The sequence below is a fragment of the Ursus maritimus genome, unplaced genomic scaffold, assembly GCF_017311325.1.
Source record: "Ursus maritimus isolate PB19 unplaced genomic scaffold, ASM1731132v1 scaffold_23, whole genome shotgun sequence".
In the NCBI taxonomy this organism is placed as follows: Eukaryota; Metazoa; Chordata; class Mammalia; order Carnivora; family Ursidae; genus Ursus; species Ursus maritimus.
Window position 1 is genome coordinate 30,873,636 of NW_024424786.1, and position 20,661 is coordinate 30,894,296.

At 44.5% G+C, this 20,661-nt stretch overlaps 2 protein-coding genes across 5 annotated transcripts; one reads left to right on the forward strand and one right to left on the reverse strand.

Annotated features, from left to right (window-relative positions):
- Positions 1-9,517: 9,517 nt before the first annotated feature.
- On the forward strand, positions 9,518-14,211 carry PTPMT1 (protein tyrosine phosphatase mitochondrial 1). Of its 2 annotated transcripts, XM_040639090.1 has the most exons (4): positions 9,528-9,919; positions 10,032-10,112; positions 12,358-12,549; positions 13,875-14,211. In XM_040639090.1, the coding sequence occupies exons 1-4, from the start codon at positions 9,746-9,748 to the stop codon at positions 14,031-14,033; spliced, it is 606 nt and encodes a 201-aa protein (XP_040495024.1). In that variant the 5' UTR covers positions 9,528-9,745; the 3' UTR covers positions 14,034-14,211. The 2 variants fall into 2 exon arrangements, with proteins under 2 accessions (XP_040495025.1, XP_040495024.1); XM_040639091.1 differs by lacking the exon at positions 12,358-12,549 and having other exon boundaries at positions 9,518-9,919.
- A 1,352-nt stretch (positions 14,212-15,563) lies between these two features.
- KBTBD4 (kelch repeat and BTB domain containing 4) lies at positions 15,564-20,641 on the reverse strand. Of its 3 annotated transcripts, none has more exons than XM_008700972.2 (4): positions 20,517-20,641; positions 19,057-19,674; positions 17,529-17,635; positions 15,564-17,069 (listed from the first exon to the last, which is right to left on the reverse strand). In XM_008700972.2, the coding sequence occupies exons 2-4, from the start codon at positions 19,643-19,645 to the stop codon at positions 16,209-16,211; spliced, it is 1,557 nt and encodes a 518-aa protein (XP_008699194.2). In that variant the 5' UTR covers positions 19,646-19,674; positions 20,517-20,641; the 3' UTR covers positions 15,564-16,208. The 3 variants fall into 3 exon arrangements, with proteins under 3 accessions (XP_008699194.2, XP_008699198.2, XP_008699193.2); XM_008700976.2 differs by having other exon boundaries at positions 20,506-20,634; XM_008700971.2 differs by lacking the exon at positions 20,517-20,641 and having other exon boundaries at positions 19,057-19,897.
- Between the last annotated feature and the right edge of the window lie 20 nt (positions 20,642-20,661).

Sequence of the window (20,661 nt, forward strand, 5' to 3'; positions counted from 1 at the left end):
AACTTATGTTGCTTATCCGTTCATCCACTGATGGACACTTGGGTTGGCTGTTGCCCAACTCTTTTATTTATTTAAGTCATCTCTGGACCTAACAGGGTGTGTGTGTGTGTGTGTGTGTGTGTACAGTGGAATACTATTCAGCCTTAAAAAGGAAGCAAATTCTGATACCTGGTACAACATGAATGAACTTTGAGGATGTTATCCAAAGTGAAATAAGCCAGTCACAAAAGGACAAACGCTACATGATTTCACTTTATGAGGTATCGAGAGTAGTTAAGATTCCAATAATAAAGAGTAGAATGGTGGCAGCCAACAGACACATGAAAAGATGCTCACTATCTCTCATCATCAGGGAAATGCAAATCAAAACCACAATGAGATATCACCTCACCCCTGACAAAATGGCTAAAATAAAAAACACAAGAAACAGCAAGTGTTGGTGAGAAAAAGGGACCCTCGTGCACTGTTGGTAGGAAGGCAAATTGGTGCAGTCTCTTTGGAAAACAGCATGGAAGTTCCTTAAAAAATTAAAAATAGAGTCACCATATGATCCAGTAATTCCAGCACTGGGTATTTACCCAAAGTAAACAAAAATACTAATTTGAAAAGATAGATACACCCCTATATTTATTGTAGCATTATTTACAATACCCAAGATATGGAAGCAACCTGAGTGTCCATCCATAGATGAATGGATTAAGAAGATGTGGTATACATATACTGGAATATTATTCAGCCATAAAAAAGAATGAGATCTTACCATCTGCCCCAGCATGGATGGCCCTAGAGGGTATAATGCTAAGTGAAATAAGTCAGTCAGAGAAAGACAAATACCATATGACTGCACTTAGATATGGAGTTTAAGAGACAAAATAAATGAACAAAGGAAAAAACAGACAAAAACCCAGACTCTTTTTTTTTTTTAAGATTTTATTTATTTGACAGAGAGAGACACAGCCAGAGAGGGAACACAAGCAGGGGGAGTGGGAGAGGGAGAAGCAGGCCCCCTGTCGAGCAGGGAGCCCAATGCAGGGCTCGATCCCAGGACCCTGGGATCATGACCTGAGCCGAAGGCAGACGCTTAACGACTGAGCCATCCAGGCACCCCAACCAGACTCTTAAATAAAGAGAACAAACTGATGGTTGCCAGAGGGAAGGGGAGTACAGAGAAGTGAGATAGATAAAGGGGATTAAGAGTACATTGATGATGAGGGGTGCCTGCCTGGCTCAGTCAGTGGAGCATGTGACTCTTGATCTCAGGGTTGTGAGTTCGAGCCCCACATTGGGTATAAAGATTACTTAAAAATAAAATCATAAGGGGCGCCTGGGTGGCTCAGTCATTAAGTGTCTGCCTTCGGCTCAGATCATGGTCCTGGGATTGAGCCCCGCATCGGGCTCCCTGCTCAGCGGGAAGCCTGCTTCTCCCTCTCCCACTCCTCCTGCTTGTGTTCCCTCTTTTGCTATCTCTCTCTGTGTCAAATAAGAAAGAAAAAGAAAGAAAGAAAGAAAGAAAGAAAGAAAGAAAGAAAGAAAGAAAGAAAGAAAGAAAGAAAGAAAGTCCGAAATTAAAAAATAAAAAATAAAATCTTAAAAAAAACAGTACACTATGATGAGCACTGAATAGAATTGTTTGATCATAAAAGAGTTGTTTAATCCTTATATTGTACACCTGAAACTAATACAACACTGTATGTTGATTATAATTCAATAAAGAAAAGGAAATTTAAAAATGTAAAAAAGAGAGAGAGAGAAGAAAAAAGTGGAGCGGTGGTTGCCAGAGACTGGATAGACGGTGGTATGGGAAGTTGTTTATTTATTTTTTTAAAATTATTTTACTTTTTAAAAAAATATTTTATTTATTTATTTATTTATTTATTTATTTATTTATTTGAGGGAGAGCATGAGTAGGGGGCGGGGAGGAGCAGAAGGAGAAGCAGACTCCCCACTGAGCAGGGAGCCGGGCCGGCGTGGGGCTCCATCCCAGGACCCGGAGATCATGACCTGAGCTGAAGGTAACTGATTGAGCCACCCAGGCGCCCCTTAATCAATTTACTTTTTATGTCATCTCTACACCCAATGTGGAGCTTGAACTCACAGCTCTGAGATCAGAAATCAGATGCACGCTAGGGACTGAGGCAGTCAGGCACCCCATGGGGAGTTGTCTTACAGGTACAAAGTTTCAGTTTGGGAAATTGAAAAAAGTTCTGGAGATGGACCATGGTAATGGCTGGGCAACAATGTCATTGTGCTTCATGTCAATGAACAGTATATTAAAAATGGTTAAGATGGCATATTTTTTTAAGATTTTATTTATGTATTTATGTATTTATTTGTCAGAGAGAGAGCACAAGCAGGTGGAGCTGCAGGCAGAGCGAGAGGGAGAAGCAGGCTCCCTGCCGAGGAAGGAGCCCCATGTGGGGTTGGATCCCAGGGGGTCCTGGGATCACGACCTGAGCCTAAGTCAGGCCCTTAACCGACTGAGCCACCCAGGTGCCCCAAGATGGCATATTTTATAGCATGTATATTTTGATATAATTTTTTAAAAAGATTTGGGCTTCACACTGCAACTGACACATGCACTTATATTAGGTAGGATACGTCAAACTGCTGAAACAATTAGACCTAAAGTAAATAGTTGAAACAAAATAGCTTAGTTCTCTCTGCCTCAACAGATTGGGGAAGATGTTCCCAGTTAGTGGGAGGATGAAGAGAGATAGCTTCTACTTTAAGTAATTATTTAGTGGCCCAGATTTTTTAAAAAGATTTTATTTATTCATTTGAGAGAGAGAGACAGAGAGAGCACGAGCGAGGGAAGGGGGAGCAGAGGGAGAGAGAGGAGCCGACTCCACGCTGAGCAGGGAGCAGGACGCAGGGCTCCATCCCAGGACCCTGGCCATGACCTGAGCTGAAGGCAGACGTCTAACCGACTGAGCCAACCATGCACCCCAGATATTTTAAAAAGATTTTTATTATTTATTTGAGAAAGAGAGTAAGTAAGCGAGAGAGAGAGCACAAGTGGGAGAAGGGGCGGAGGGAGAGGGAGAAGCTGACTCCCCATCCCAGGACCCCCAGATCACAAACCGAGCTGAAGGCAGATCCTTAACCGACCCAGGTACCCCTAGTGACCCAGAGTAATGGGGACTCTGCCACGTATAACTCATTCCTGCTGAGATGATTCCTGCCATCTTCATCACCACTCTAGCCCCCAAGAGGAGAAAAAGAGTGTGAAGAAGACTCGTGGAGAAGTTATGGACTGGGCCTGCTGGTCCTGAGGCTGGCACACATCACTTCCTCTCACACTCCATTGGAGGTGACTGAGTCCTGTATCACCTCCTACTTCAAGGGACACTGAGCATATGACAGCTCAGATATTGTAAGAGAAGTGGATAAAGAATTTTGGTGGACAGTTAAGTTTCTAAAAAGAAAAAAAACCAAAATCCCTGGGGGAATATACATCTAACTGAAATATTATCTTCAGAGGTAAGATTACTGGAAACTCTCACTTTTTATATATAATTTTGAAGTGCTTGCATTTATAATACGCATATGTTACTATTATAATCAGAAACTGCAAGCCAAAACCAGGGTAGAGGGAATGACAGTAAAATGTTTGCATAAAAGCTGAAATCAATAAACATACAAAAAACCCCACTAAACTCCTTGTTAATTTTTTTATTTTTTATTTTTTTAAAGATTTTATTTAAGAGAGAGAGACAGAGCATGAGCATGAGCAGAGGAGAGGAGGCAGAGTGAGAGGGAGAAGCAGACTCCCCGCTGGGCAGGGAGCCCCACATGGGACTTGATCTCAGGACCCTGAGATCATGACCAGAGCCAAATGCAGACGCTCAACCAACTGAGCCACTCGGGCATGCCAACTCCTTGCTTAAAAAAATAAATAAATAAAAATAAACCAAAAAAACTACTAAACTCCTTGTTTAAAAAAAAAAAACCACTTAATCAGTAAAATCAGACACCAACCTAAATTTCCATCACAGGAGAATGGGTAAATAAATGATAGTATAGGGCACCTGGGGGCTCAGTTGGTTAAGCATCTGCCTTCAGCCCAGGTCAGGATCCCAGGCTCCTGGATCGAGTCCCGCGTGGGGCTCCCTGCTCAGCAGGGAGTCTGCTTCTCCCTCTCCTCCTGCCCCTCCCTCCTGCTTGCCTCACTCGCACTCTCTCTCCCTCAAATAAATAAAATCTTTAAAAAAATAAAAAATAGGGGCGCCTGGGTGGCTCAGTTGTTAAGCGTCTGCCTTCAGCTCAGGGCGTGATCCCGGCGTTATGGGATCAAGCCCCACATCGGGCTCCTCCGCTGGGAGCCTGCATCTTCCCCTTCCACTCCCCCTGCTTGTGTTCCCTCTCTCGCTGGCTGTCTCTCTCTCTCTGTCAAATAAATAAATAAAATCTTTAAAGAAATAAAAATAAAAATAAATTAAAAATAAAAAATAAACGGTATAATCATATAAGGGATTATTATTAGGGTAGTAAAAACTAATGAACAATATCTACACACAACAATGTGGTTGAACTTACAACGAAAAACTCATTAAAGACTTAGTTGCTGTATTTACCATTTTATAAAGCATACATTTACATGGTAAAAAGTACATGGTTAATTTTTATTATGAAATATTTTTAAAAATAGGCCGAAGGGCATCATGACTCCCCACAGAACATCACTCAAACAATGATTAATATTTTGGCATATTTGTGTAATTGCTTTTTTTCTTGGTACAGTATTTTGATGCAAATCCCTTATATGTCACGTATGTCTACATACTTTAGTAAGCATGTAATAAGCAAATTTATAGGCATTTTCTTACACAGCAACAATGTCATGACCACATTAACAAAGTTAGCAATAACTCTTTGGTATTATCTCTGTCCATAATCAAATGTCTCCAATTATTTCAAAAACATGACTTTTTTTTAAGTTTTATTTTTATTTAAGTAATCTATACCCCCAATGTAGGGCTCAAACTCATGAGCCCGAGATCAGGAGTCCCGTGCTCTTCTGACTGAGCCGGCCCGGTGTCCCCAAAACATGGCTTTAATAGCGGATTCGTTTCACTCAGGATCCACGCTGTCCACACACAATTTCTGGTTACCATGTCTCTAGGACTCCTGATCTGAGAGCTGCTCTCCCATTCTTCTTCTTTTTGTTTTGTTTTTTTTTTCCCATGCTTTTGCCTTGCAGAAACAGAGTCAACTGTTCCTGTAGGATATCTATGCTCTGGGTTTGTCTATTGTTGCATGTGATGACATTTCACTTATCCTTCTATCGTCTATATTTGCTGGAAATGAAAAGTTAGCCCCGGCCGCCTGGGTGGCTCAGTCGTTAGACGTCTGCCTTCGGCTCAGGTCTTGATCCCAGGGTCCGGGGATCCACCCCTGCATCAGGCTCCCTGCTCAACAGGAAGCCTGCTTCTCTCTCTCTCTCTCTGTCAAATAAATAAATTTTAAAAATCTTAAAAAAAGAAGTTAGCTCCTTATAAATCTGTTAGCTACACTGGAATTAAACAACAACAACAAAGAGCATGAGGAAAAGATTTTGGGTTCACTGCATAAACAATGTAAGACCCAAGTGTGTGTGCATGTGTATGATCAAACTACAAATATAAAAGAGTATGTAAATGCACATAAAAATTAATTAATTAGAAAAACTTGACATATACATGTGTGTAAAAATAAAATATATTCAGTCTCTTAAGTAGTTAGTGAAATGGAAATAAAAATAAAGAGTTGCCATTAAAAAAAAAGAAAAAAGCAAGATCTTGAGGCCTGTTTAAATTCAGGTTGGACTTTTTGAGGCTGAGGCTATGAGCATCTGGAGATGTATAATGGCAGTTTGTCCTGCTCTTAACAATGTGGGGATTAATCAGTGAGTGGTTCGGGTGGCTACAGCCCAATTCCTCCAGGTAAAGTTTCCTTTCAGGGTTTCATCTAATGCTTTTGTTCCACTGATGACCATTGACTGGATCCATTATTTGACTAGGGATGCAAAATGCTGAGTTTCTATCATTCTTTCACATTTACTAGCTGGAATACAAAATACTGAATTTCTAATTTTATTATTCCTTCCGCATTCATTAACAGGAAGTCTGCTGTAAAGAAGAAATTTCCCTTACCAACTGGGGATATTTAGTTGCCCCGAAATACAGTCCATACAGGAATACCATTCACTGACATATCCCAAGTGCTAGAACATTGTCTGGAATATACAGGCTTCTAAAATAGTTTTCAACTGAATTGGAAGCCATATATTGGGGGCTCCTGGCTGGCTCAGTCCATAGAGCATGTAATTCTTGATCTTGGGTTGTGAGTTTGAGCCCCACATTGAGGGTAGAGTTTACTTTAAAAAAAAAAAAAAAGAAAGAAAGAAATCCATATATTGGAATACTAATGCTTTGAAAAGCACAAAGTAAATGTATACGTATCTACAGTGACACGGCATAATATTTATGAAAATTGTTGAGTAAAACAGCAGGTGACACAACAGTAAATATAGAATGCGCCAATTTTTACAAAATAGACTTTAAGTGTATCAAAAATAGAATGGAATGGGGCACTTGGCTAGATCAGTCATTGGAGCATACAACTCTTGATCTCAGGGTTGTGAGTTCAAGCCCCATGTAGGGTGTAGAGGTTACTTACAAAAATAAAATCTTAGGGGCTCCTGGGTGGCTCAGTCCACTAAGTGTCTGACTCTTGATTTCAGCTCAGGTCATGATCTCAGGGTTGTGAGATCCAGCCCTGCGACGGTTCATGGCTGGGCGTGGAGCCTGCTTAAGATTCTCTCTAAAACAAACAAACAAACAAACAAACATCTTTTAAAAAATAGAACGGATTAACAGGTGAATATGTGATAAAACCAAGTGTTAATTGTAGAATTTAGATGGTGGTTATATGGGTTTTTCCGGTTCAATTTATTCAGTTATTCAGTTACTTTATCATGAAAATGTTCGTCACAAAATGTTGGAAAAATATGTGTATAAAAATTTGTATTTCTGAAGAGTGGGTTTGGGGGTAAGGATGGAATTTTCCAGGTTATATACTTTGTGTAAAGCAAAAATTGTAAATGATTCTTTGACATAGTAATTCCACTTTAGGAACCTATCCTAATAGGGGCACGTGAGTGGCTCAGTCGGTTAAGCAGCTGCCTTTGGCTCAGGTCATAGTCCCAGGATCCTGGGATCAAGTCCGGCATTGCATTGGTCTCCCTGCTGAGTGCGGAGCCTGCTTCACCCTCGCCCTCTGCCAGCTACTCCCCTTGCTTGTGCTCTCGCTTTACGCATTCTGTCAAATAAGCAAAATCTTCTTTTAAAAAAAAAGAATCTATCCTAATAAAGTAATTCTAAATATGGAAAATACAGAAATATAGAAAAAAATGTCATGCTGGAATTATAAAAAAATATTTGGAAATATCCTGAATGTCCAATAACAGGAGAATGATCACATTATGGTGTGGTAACTAGGTTCATTCCAAATGGTAAAGACAATGTAATAATATGGGAAGTCCTCATGGCACATTTTGTGAAAAAATTGATACAAAATTTTGTCAACATGATTACAATGATTTAATTTATTTTATTTTTAAGTAATCTCTAAAGCCAACATGAGGCTTGAACTCACAAATCCAAGATCAAGAGTTGCACGCTCAACTGACTGAGCCAGCCAGGTGCCCCTACAACACTTTCTAAAAATGGTACACATAGACCACATAGTGTTATCATATGACCCAATAACTCCACTCTTAGATATCCAAGAGAAATGAAAACATATGTTCACGCTAAAACTTGTGTATGAATGTTCACGGCAGCATTATTCAAAATAGCCAAAAAGTGTAAACAGTCAAATGTCTGTTGACTGATAAATGAGGAAACAAAATGTGATATATCCATACAACGGAATATTATTTGGCAATTTTTTAAAAATACAGTAGTGGGGTGCCTGGGTAGCTCAGTCGGTTAAGCGTCTGACTCTCCACCTCACCTCGAGGCTCCACGCTGGGTGTGGTGCCTACTTAGACGAACACAGTAGTGACACGTGCTACAACATGGATGAACCGTGAAAACATTATGCTCAGTGAGAGAAGCCAGACACAAAAGACACATATTGTAGGAGTCCATGTACTTGAAACATCCAGCAGGCAAATCTATGAGACAAATTAGTGGTTGCCTAGGGGTGGGGGTAAGGGGATATGGGATTTGGGGGCAAGGGAATAATGAAATGTTCTAAAATCGTTTGTGGTGGGGCGCCTGGGTGGCTCAGTTGGTTAAGCGTCCCATTCCTGGTTTCTGCTCAGGTGGTGATCTCGGGATCATGAGATCTACCCCTCCACCCACTCGTGCTCTCTCTAAATACATGAGCAAAATTGGTTGTGATGATTGCACAACTCTGAATATACTAAAAAACCATTGAATCGTACACTTTAAATGGGTGAACTGTATGGTATGTTGAGTTATATCTCAATAAAGTTGTTACAAAGAAGTTTTCTAGTGGTGCACACAGGAAATTGGAGGAAAAAAGAAATGTATCTGAAGTGGTGAAATTATGGGTAATTAGAGCAAATTCTACTTCACTGTATTTTCCAATTGTGATGAGTACCTATGACTTTTTTTTCCTTAAGTTTTTCTTAAGCTTTTTCTTAAGTAAACTTTAACCCCAACGTGGAGTTTGAACTCACAACCCCACGATCAAGAGTTGCGAGCTCCACCCACTGAGCCAGCCAGGCGCCCCAAGTATGTATTATGACTTCTACAAGGAGAAAAGAAACCTTTTTTAAAGAGCATCAAGTACCAATAAAGAAATAAATAGCACTAGATGCATGTTCCACTTAATGTAAAGAAGCAGCATCACAATTCCTCTTACCTCTCTGTAGGGTGTGGTTTTTATATTTACACTTATCACAACACTTTCTTAATATATTTCCATAACTTATTAGATATACTTATATATTTTTTCTTTACACACACACACACACACACACACACACACACACACACCCGGGTTTGGGCAGGAGGAGGGAGCACGAGTTCTGGCAGATGGGGAGGGTGGGGGAAGGGCCATATCAACCCAGGTGCCCCGCTAGCCCTCTCCGCCGCCACCCCCCAGCCCCCCGCAGCCTAAAAGCTCAAAGCCCATTCTTCAACTGTCCCCTTCAGGACTGCCCCTACCACAGAGTCTCTTCCTGGACTAGTCTTTACGTTTGTGGGGTCCCACCCTCGCCTGGGTCGCAGCCCCCCACCCTCCGGCCGGGGACTGGGAAGAGCGGCCAGGGCCGCCCTTCCTCGGCCCGGCCCGGGGCCCGGTTCCACTCGCAGGGTCAGAGGCCCCCCTCACCTGGGGTCCCAGCCTCCTCCCTCGGGAGGGAGGCCGCCGGCCACGGGCAGGCGTCCCGGTTTCACACGCCGCAGAGTCGCAGGCCTCGGGCCGCGGACGCGCCCTCCCACCGCCGGGTCCCACTTGCCGGCCGGGGAATCCCTGGTCCCTCCCCCAGGCCGGCGGCCCCTCCTCCCGAGCCATGCAGCGGGGCCCAGGGGCCCGGGGCTCTCCCGCCGAGCGCCCGGACGCCGGGCCAGACGTCTCGGCGCCCCAGGGGCCCGCGCCGACCGCGTCGCCTTCATTCGAGGCGGCGGAAGACTCGCAGCCCTCGTCCCCGTCGCCCTCGGGGCTCTCGCGGCCGCCGACCTCGAGCCTGGGCGTGGGCAGGTCGCGGCTGCGCCAGGCCGGGTGGGGCGGGATGGCGGCCGGCGCGTTGCTGGAGGCCGGCCTGGCCCGGGTGCTCTTCTACCCGACGCTGCTGTACACCGTGTTCCGCGGGAAAGTGCCGGGCCGGGCGCACCGCGACTGGTACCACCGCATCGACCCCACGGTGCTGCTGGGTGCGCTGCCGCTGCGGGGCATGACGCGCAGGGTGAGCCGTGGCGGGGGAGCCGGGCGGGAGGCCGGTCCGCGGCGGGACTGGGAGCCGGCGAGAGCCGCCCGCGCCTCGTTGGCCCTTTCTGAGCCCCGTTTTGCCTCGGCAGCTGGTAGAGGACGAGAACGTGCGCGGGGTGATCACCATGAACGAGGAATATGAGACGCGGTTCCTGTGTAACTCCGCAAAGGTGACGACGGACTGGGAGCGGGGCATGGGTCAGGGACAAGGGCAGGGGCGCCCGCCAGCCCCCTCGGCACCCTGGCTGGGCCTGGGACAGCCTTGGGGGATTGGTTGGGGGAGAGGGAGCCGCAGGTGACCGTGCCCCAGAGACACGTGCCCCAGGCTTTTTTGCCTCTTCAGTTCCGCCCTCTAAGCTTAAATGGCTGTAGCTGTAGGTAGAAACTAATTGTGAAAGAGAAACCGAGGTGAAAGGCATTTTAAAGAATTGACAAAGTCTACTTCTTTGTGCACAAATGTATTCTTAATTTCCGTAACTTAAGTCAGTAACCGAATCGAAAGGCAATTTTTCTATGGCTTGCTGATTTCATTCATGCAACACTGAGCACTGTCAAGCATTCCCTCAGGCATTCAAGACGAAGACCCTATAAACTCTAAGAAGAAAGGCCACCCCGCAGTCTCCAGGAGTAATTTATCATAAAACAACCCCTTGAAAAATTGCATAGGCTTCATTTGGTATTGATTTGAGGGAATTTTTATTCATATGTTAGCGATAAAGGGGAACTCCAAAGTATTGTCATAACAGAGTTCAGACCTCAAACATAATTTTCATTAAGTTTCAGTGCTTGTTTGTGGAACTCTCCGCAACGGTTATTAGACATTGCACTATCTTCATATAAAGATGTCGCCCTGCAACGCCTGGGTGGCTAAGTCAGTTAAGCATGGGACTCAGGTCTTGAGATCAGCCCCACCTCTGGCTCCCTTTTGGGTGTGGAGCCTGATTAAGATTGTCTCTCTCCTTCCTCTCCCCATGTCAAATAAATAATGATGTCGCCCTGTCTTTATTGTGTTGACATCTATTAGCACGACACACTCATTTTTCTTCGTTACTGTACTGATATAACCTGATGAAGAGGCTATTATTTCAACGAGTAGGTTTTTTTGTAACCTTAGAAATGGACTTACATTTAAAATGTATTCATTCGTGATGACATACATACGTTTTTAAGAAACGGATAACAGTTCCTTGGATTTCCCGGAGTACTTTGCTACAAGGCCTCCGGAATTATTAGCCAAAATGTTAAATGTTCCCTAGTGTGGTCAGTCCTGTGCAATAAAGAGTCACAAAAAGTGCACGATCTCTGGGTCTGAGGTATTGACACGTGTACGATGCAGCTATATTACCCAACTAGCCTAGAGAAAAATCTCCACGGCAGTGGCTGTCCCATTTTAATAAGCATAAATATTATCTGGCAGTCTTGTTAAAATAGCAATTCCTAGGTACCACCCCCCAGAAATTCTGACTTAGGAACTTTAGGGTGGGGTCCAGGAATCTGAATATTTAGCAAACTCCCTAGGTATTTGTGGCATAATTGATGCAAAGCTCCACGTTGCAAAACTGCTGGGGTTTTGTTAGTTTCATGAGCAGTATAAAATACTGACCTTCACTCAGTCATGAAGTCTTTGGTTCCAGCGAAACACCTTCACTCATTAGCTGGAGCCTATTTGGAGTCTTTTTTTTTTTTTTTTTTTTTTTTTTAAGATTTTACTTTTTAAGTAATCTATACCCAAGGTGGGACTTGAATTTACAACCAGATCAAAAGTCGCATGCTCTACCAACTGAGCCAGCCAGGTACCACCTTATCTGGACTCTTAAGGAAAAAAAAAAAATTGCTTGATATGCCAGAGGCCTTATTTCTTCTATTGCTTATTCTTTTCTTCTTCTGAAGTGATAATGTATTAACAAAGGTAGGTGTGTTGTTTTAATTTTAAAATGGTAACTCTATTTTGTACCATGTGCTCTCTCAAAAAAAAAAAAGGGGCAAAGAGACTTATAGACAGAGAAATAGAAAGCTCTTGCAAAATATAGTAGCCCAGCCCTGCAGCTGGGTCACTGCATGGGTGCCAAGATTATGCAAAAAGTTACACAACTTTTGTAGATCAATTTTATACAGCTAATTTTGCAGCTAAAGATTCAAATACCCAAAGGGTACTTTAAGAACATTTTAAATCTTGAACATGATTCTAACTCAGTAGCACAGCTGTTGTTTGATGAAAGACCAACCATGCAGGTCAGCCATTTAAAAGACATCTCTGTAAGAAGTTTCTTGTTTAGAAAATAGTAAACAGTATACTCACATTGTAGTAAACCCTAAGCTTCTTTGTTGTTTTGCTGTCTCTTGGGAGCCTGTAGTCCTACCACTCACGTCAGGCTTTTTTCATTTTCTTTTTTACGCTGCCGGACCTGGTTGCAGGAATGGAGGAAAGCAGGAGTCGAGCAGCTGCGGCTCAGTACAGTAGACATGACTGGAGTCCCAACCTTGGCTAACCTCCAGAAAGGAGTCCAGTTTGCTCTCAAGTACCAGGCGCTGGGCCAGTGTGTCTATGTGCATTGTAAGGCTGGGCGCTCCAGAAGTGCCACCATGGTGGCAGCATATCTGATTCAGGTAGGAAAGGTCTTTCTGGACTGGTCTATTTACAGCCTATTTCTAGAACTTCAGTAGCATGGTTGGTCTACTGGAAGGCCTTCCTGGAAGGAGCCATGTCTCCAATTTCAGGCTGTTGGGAGGTGGAAAGCACCTGAAGTTTGCAGATAGGCTGACCTCTGGCTTTGCCACCTAACAGCTGTGTGACCTTAGGCAAAGTGGCTTTCCCTCTCTGATCCTCAAACTAAATGTGTCATGAAGCTTGAATGGAAAGTATGTCAAGCACTGACTACCTACAACAGGCACTCAAAAAATGAAGTTGCAAAGGATGCTAACACCAGTAAAAGGCTAAAATAAAAGCATTTTTTATAAATAGTATGTCAGAAAACCTAGTACCGTAGATAACAATGCTGGGCACTTACTGCTCTGTAGGACTCAAGATTTCTTGAAGTATTTCAGATCAAAGTTCAGAACATTAATTTCTAGAAACAGAGGATCCAATGGAATTTTGTCTATTACTTTATGATTGGCAGGTGTGAGGCTTTTAAAACTATTTATAAGCAAATACTCTCTAGTCCATTACTTCCTGTTACACAGCTCCCAACCTGACTCATCTTTGTTACCTGTCTGGCCCCTGTAGAGCATTTACTAAGTTATGTGGTTAGTTTAAGAAAAAAGGAAATGTAGAGATAACAGGCCTGGCTTTGAGTTACTGTGGACTGGTATGTGATTTAACAGTATTAAAGCTTTGATCATTAGGACTCCATTTACTGGAACTGGGTTCTCAGGAGGATATTTTGGACTTAATGAGAATTGACCCAGCTGGGCTTGCAATCTGTAGTTTCGTGGTTTTGTTGAGTTCTAAACCAATAGGTATCCTTAGAACACAAAGATAACCCTCCTACTTAAATCTAAAAAGTGTTTTCCGTGCCCTGGTGACAAGCTGAATAAAAACATCTACCATATATTCTCTCCAGGAAACTTATAACCAACAGCCCAGATCCCAGAGGACATCTAATAGGCCTATGCAAGCTTGAATTAGGATCTCAGCTTTGCATGTTCAACCTTCTTTTTCCAGGGTTTGGCAGAGCAAGAATTAGGTAGAAAGACTGATGTCCCCTCAGCCTACTGCAAAGTATTGTGGGACTGGTTGACTGAGGGGGTTATAGTACCCCTCCCCCCACCGTTTATAATATATGGGGCATGTTTTTTAACACCCACCCCCCCGGCCAGATGAAGTTTTTAAAATAATGAAATTCTGAGAGTCCATTAGCACCTGTTATTAGGTCAAGGACACCTTAACACCTGCTCCTTTCTTTCTCTGATTTCCCAATCCTGTACTTCAGGTGTACAACTGGAGTCCAGAGGAGGCTGTAAGAGCCATCACCAAGATCCGGTCACACATCCACATCAGATCTGGCCAGTTGGAAGTTCTCAAAGAGTTCCACAAGGAGATTACTGCAGGGGCAGCAAAGGATAAGACTGGTCACACATCACAGACGTGAAATACACAGATTAGAAAGAACTCAAGACAACCTTGCTTGCTACCGAATCAAATAGTTTTAACAGGACCAAGGGGGTTTAAGCCCAGACTTGACAGAGCAGCAATGTGCTAAGTAATGGATAATTTTGCTCCCTTTGTCTTGTTTTACTTTCCTGAAGTAACACTGTTGTATGCCTAGAGAGATTTAGTGTGGCTTCAATTCACTGGCTTCAATTCATGTGGCTTCATATCACTGGGATATGGGATGAGGGTCCTTGTTTTCTCGAATTGGGTCAAAGAAGTCTATTGTGTATGTAACGCTGTGCCTAATGATATTTAGCACGACTCAAAAACATTTAACACTGGGAAAAGAGAGGAGAAATCTCAGCTCAGACTCTTTGCCACTGTGAGACTCCCAATTCACTGGCCCCATGGGGCTCTCCTCCCCCTTTGGAGCAGTGATCCTGTATGTAGAAAAGGAAGTTCAGGATCCAGTCAGTATTGTGGCTGGTATATAAGCCATTTACCTTAGCAAGTCACTCCTTTCGAATTCAAAACAGACACACACATCCCTTCCAAAACTTTTATTTGTATGAACAGTTCCTATCTCTTGGCTTACCTTAGGGCTTTTAAAAGAGTAAAGACCTTATATATTTAAATTTGAAAAAAGTTTCTGCTATTAATCAGAAGTAATACTTTCTATTTCTTTCTGGCTTAGTCCTTGGAGTAAGCCAAAAATAAAACCAAAGGGTTGGGCTCCTGGGTGGCTCGGTCAGTTAAGCGTCTGCCTTTGGCTCAGGTCATGATCCCAAAGTCCTGGGATCGAGTCCTGCATCGGGCTCCCTGCTCCTTGGCGAATCTTCTTCTCCCTCTGCCCCTCCCCCCACTCATTCTCTCTCTCTCTAATAAATAAAATCTTAAAAACAAAACAACCCCCCCCCAAAAACAAAGTGTTTGCTGGGTATTTACCCCAAAGATACAAATGTAGTGATCCAAAGGGGCATCTGCACCCCAATGTTTATAGCACCAACGTCCACAATAGCCAAACTATGGAAAGAGCCCAGGTGTCCATCGACAGATGAATAGGTAAAGAAAATGGTGTGTGTGTGTGTGTGTGTGTGTGTATGTATATGTATGTATATGTATACATACACACACATATAGATGCACAATGGAATATTACACAGCCATCAGAAAATGAAATCTTGCCATTTGCAACCACGTAGATGGAACTAGAGGGTATTATGCTAAGCAAAATAAGTCAATCGGAAAAAGACAATTATCATATGATCTCACGGATATGTGGAATTTAAGAAAGCAGGGGATCAAAGGGGAAGAGAGAAAAAAATGAAACGACAAAAGCAGAGAGGGAGACAAACCATAAGAGACTCTTAATCTTAGGAAACAAACTGAGGGCTGCTGGAGGGGAGGGGGGTGGGGGGATAGGGTGGCCGGTGATGGACACTGGGGAGGGTATGTGTTGTAGTGAGCACTGTGTGTTGTGTAAGACTGATAAATCACAGACCTGTACCCCTGAAACAATATAGTCTAAAGAAAAATTTAAAATAGATAAATAAATAGCATGTATCCTGAGGGAAAAAAGAAAAACAAAAAACAAAAACCAACCAACCAAACAAAAAAACCCAAAGTGTTCATTTCCTGACAGAGAAGTGAGAAAACACGAGACGTGGTGTCCTGAATTCAAGAGTCGGCGCTTGCTGGTGAAGGACACCTTCAGCTTAGACCATTCTCCCAACCAAAGCCTGAAGGAAAACTCTTAACACCTATTTCTTTGAGGGAAGATTACCAACTAGCCACTTTGCAGGTTATAGAAAAAAGGAAGGTGGGGGCATCTTTCCTTCTGTCCTGGGACCAGAGGTGCTTCCACTTAACACCGATGAGGGGATGAAAGGAGGATGTGCCTACGGTCTGAGAGATGGCTTACTCGGGCCGTCTGCAGTGAGGCACAGGGTTCCCAGGTGACAGCAGAGGACAGGCTGGCCTACTCTTGGAGCAGCCAGATGAGCAGAAGCAGTCTAAAAAGCCCCAATGGAACACCCCTATGGGTGCAGGAAGGACTGTAGTGCTGCCCTTTCCAACATGTGCCCCCTCTGATGGGGGCCCCAGAGACTTCGAATTTGGATGGGTAGGTGCTGGAAACGGAAGGGCAAAAGTCAGCTGCTCTCCCCCCACAGCCTTAGGCCAACACAAACTGCAAATTAGTAAGTAGCACCTTAATGCCTCTGGTGACAGTTACAGCTGAAGTGGCAGGGTCAAGCTTGTAGGTGTTGGCATCCCCCTTTTTATATCGGTCCCGAAAAACATAGATGCTCCCGTTACAGCTGGCGATCTTCCAGAGGGATGGGGCAGAGCTCCAGGCCTCAGGAAGGCAAAGCCGGGTAAAGCTGTCTAGCAGGGGATTGTAGCACACCAGGGAGTCCCCTTCAGCCACGATGAACACCAGATCCTTATGCACAGCTGCGTGCATGCGACCTGCGAAGGGCAGAACGTAGGGCTTCACATGGCATTTGTCTGTCTCTGTGTCAAAGCACTGGATGAGTCGGGAAGGTTTGGTAAAGAAGTCCAGGTCATTCTCCTCCCCCCCAAGTAAATAGATGATCCCGTTAAGGTTGGCACCAGCGGCCCCTGACACAGCCACCTCTAGCTGGGTTGTCTCTGTCCAGACGTTATCACCTACCCGATAATAGATAACTGCATTGGAGAGGGTATCCTGCAGTGTCTTGCCACCCAGTGAATATATAGCATCTTTCCCGGGCACAGACACCAGGGTGTGCTGGAGCCGGTCCCGGGGCAAAGGTGCACACCATTCCCAGTCCACGGTGGCATTGTTGCACTTCCACATGCGCCGTGGGATGGACCCTCCCACCACGTATAAGTCTCCACCATGCTTACAGGCTGCAGTGATCTGGTGGCACAAGCTGTTTTGGCCACTTACACTGATGGAGTCATCTTCTGCACAGTGTAAGGACACAGCCAACGAGTGGGTACGAGNTGACTCTTTCCCGATCAGGTAAATGTGCACATTCTCCCCGATCTCCTATTGGCAAAATTAAAATCATAGATGACATCTATCAGTTCTAGGCTAAGGCTCAGCTGAGACACCTACCCTTAAGGTTCTGGACCACACACTTGCATCCTGCTCTAACCTACCTCCCTCGAGTTACTGTGTGCCATCCTGACTGTCCTTCAATCACTTTCTTTCAGACATTAAGCTGGGGCAGAGAATCTGTTGCTCTCATCCCGAACTGGTGCTTTAGAAAAAAAGGTGCTTTAGAAAAAAGGTGCTTAGGATTAATGCAATGGTGAAAGTAGTTCTCTCAAGGAACTTTGTGGAGCTCAGAGGCTAGTGGTTTCTGGGCTCATGCACACATCCTCCTCCCCAGTTCTTAACTTTGAGTCAGAGATGACTCATTCACCAGCTATCAAAGAGGCCAGATCAACAGCTGGAATGCATAGATACTATGGTGTCCCAACGCTAAAGAGAAATCTGCCTTACCTTCAAGCTAGTTCTGAGTGACTCTGCAAAAACCTCCCTTTCTTCTTTATTGAAATTGATCCAGGCTTCTATTGCTTCTGTTGGGTTCTGGGAACATGGAACGCCATCTGTGACAGTCAGAGGAAAGACATGGTCAATGGCAATCCAACAATCTAAAAGAGAAATTTAGAGCCAGTACCTTTAAAGATATGAATCACTTTTTAGACTACCATCGTGTGTGTGTGTGTGTGTGTGTATGTGTGTGTGTGTGTGTGTGTGTGTGTGTGTGTGTGTGTGTAAGAAATTAACCTAAATTGCATACCTCACTGGCAGGGTCAGGATTGTTTTTTCTGTTTGTTTTTTAAAGATTTATTTACTGGGCGCCTGGGTGGCTCATTTGGTTGAGCATCTGACACTTGCTTTTCGCTCAGGTCATCATCTCGTGGTCATGGGATCGAGCCCTACATGGGGCTCTCTCTGCTCAGTGCAGAGTCTGCTTCAGCTGAAACTCCCTCCCCCTCTGCCCCTTCCCACTTGAAGCCTCGTGCATGCATTCTCTCTAAAATAAATAAATAAAATCTAAAAAAAAAAAAGAAAAGATTTATTTATTTGAAAGAGAGAGCGGGCGTGCGCACGCAAATGCACGAGTGGGGGGAGGAGGAAGAGGGAGAGAAAATCTCAAGCACACTCTGCTGAGTGCGGAGCCCCACATGGGGCTTGATCCCACAACACCAAGACCAGAACCTGAGCTGAATCTAAGAAAACAAGGCTCACCGACTGAGCAGACCAGGCGCCCCCAAGGGTCAGGATTGTTACCTAAAGTTGGCCCATCACTTAAAATGTTTGTTAGGTAAATATCTTGACTCATCATCAATTTACTTAGGTAACCAGTCCCACAGGTACAGGCAAAGTGCAAGACAGATGAGAACATTAATACACAAAACAGCTCCTCACTACCTTTTGGGGGTGAGCACTGCTTTTTTTTTTTTTTTTTGATTCAATACTTGTATATAGTTGATGGGTTTAAAATGTGTGGGTGCACTTATATGCGGGTTTTTTTCAATAAATATAGTACAGTATTGTGAATGTATTTTCTTTTCCTTATGATTTTCCTAATAACATTTTCTTTTCTGTAGTTTAAAGAACACAGTATATAATACATTCAACATAGAATATACATGTTAATGGATTTCTTACATTATTGATAATGCTTCTGGTCAATAGCAGGGTATTTGTGAAGTTTTGGGAGAGTCAAAAATATACATGGATTTTGACTATGTGGACGTCACTCTTCATCCCCACGTTGTTCAAGGGTTAACTATAAGTCGCAAAGTACTGCTTTTATTTTCCAGGGTTCTTCCTCTGGAAGGGACTGCCTATGACAGCAGCTAAATCTCACCTCAATCTCTCAAAAAGGATTTAAATCCCTACCAGGAATAATAATGTAAATTAATACCAGGAAGCCTGAAGATTCCTTTCTCCTGAATTAGAACCGCCACTAATCATACCTAAGTAGTTGAGTATGATGTGCCCCTCTCCCTCAACTTACCCGAAATGATATCAGTGAGTAGATGGTGGGGCAGGTGGAGAAATTCATCTGTGCTCTGCAGCTGGGCCAGGTGGGCCTTGGCACAGTGTTTGGCAGCAGTGTAGAGCTCAGGATCACTGTGCCTATCTGCCAGCCACATTACCTGAAGGCAGTCCCCCACCTGCACTGTGCGGGCCAAAAACCGAGAACATTCCTCAAAGAGAGATGTCAGCTGATACATGTCTGACACCTCATAAATTTCCTGCAGCTCTTCAGCTCGAAGTTTCACGGTCCCGTGGTAGATGTAATCAACCAGGAGCTGGAAAACAGATTCGCTGACATCCTGCAGTACAATCACTCGGTTGTGAGCCTCCTTCAGGTTGGAAGTGAACATGGACCGGAAAAAGCAGCTCTGAGCTGAGAGGACCAGCCGGTGGAGCTGAAACTCCCGGCCTTCCACCGAAATGGTGACATCAGCAAAGAGCTCTTCCTCCAGACACAGTTTCATGATGCCCTGAGCCACACGGCCGGAGTGTGACCTATCTTTGAAAGTGTAGTTCACAAAGTAGTTCTCATCCATGGATGCCCCGGGCTCCTCTGGTGATTCCATGGTAGCCAACTTCTCTCTCTGCCACCTGTCTGCAAAGCAACACCACCCTGAATAGTGGGGAATCCACAGTCTATGAATCCAACTGTTCAATTCAGGGAGGGAGAAGGTAAAAGTGATAGCAAAGTGAGCAGAGATTGGCCTTAGTCCTAATGACATCCCGGAAGCGCTCCTAAAACCAAAGCTGAGTTCATTCTCCCGCAGTGGCACTCCTACCCTAATGAAATCAATGAAATTTCCTACTCTCGGTGTTTCCCTAAGAAAAAAAATATACCTTTCCATGATGTAACAAGAGGCTTGGTATTTAGACCAATACGTGAAAGCAAGGCACTGGAGGAAGCCTATGATCTTAAGCCTGGCAAAAAGCCTTGCTAACCAAATGTCTACTGGGCATAAAACTAGTGAGGCTCTGGGCAGCAGAACCCGACAAAATAGACCCCCGCGTTCTTGTGGCCAAAGTCCCTCTTCCCCCGCGCATGGAGTTCAGACCTTCCAAAATAAGGCTTGGCCTGGGACATCTGTTAGCCCCACATTTTGTCTTTTCTACTTCTCCCCTACACTTCCCGGTTCGCCCTAACGACTCCCAAGACTCCGTCCCAGAACGCGAGACGAAGCCCAGCCGTCCCCAGCCCGGGGCATAAGTAGGCCCATCGCCTGGAGCTGTGTCCCTGCTCCACCCGGAGTCGCCTAGGAAACGGTCGCTAGGCGACCCTTCTCTCTCCCTTCTCTCCCCCTCCCCCCAACACCCTGCCCCCGGCTCCTCTCCACGCCCCCTCCCGGCGCCCGCCGGCCCTGATCAAAAGCTTAGCTCTGGGAGCGGGGGAGGGGAGTGGAATGTGGAACCCAGAACCCCCGCCCCTTACCCTCCTCTCACCCGTCCGGTTCCCTAGGGTCCTCGCCTTCTCTCCAGCCTCTGCTACACCAAACTATGGCTACGTTCACCTCGCGGTTTCCCCACCTCCTTGCCTCGGTTTTTCGCCTGCCTGCCCTCCTTTCATTCCGAAGCCCAGAATCCGGAA

What these genes read in the sequence shown, in the direction of transcription:
- PTPMT1 (XM_040639091.1), top strand. Translation starts at nt 9,527, where the DNA reads ATGCAGCGGGGCCCAGGGGCCCGGGGCTCTCCCGCCGAGCGCCCGGAC. An exon ending in TGCGGGGCATGACGCGCAGG is followed by an intron (nt 9,920 to 10,031) that starts GTGAGCCGTGGC and finishes TTGCCTCGGCAG; the next exon opens with CTGGTAGAGGACGAGAACGT. An exon ending in TCCTGTGTAACTCCGCAAAG is followed by an intron (nt 10,113 to 13,874) that starts GTGACGACGGAC and finishes CCTGTACTTCAG; the next exon opens with GTGTACAACTGGAGTCCAGA.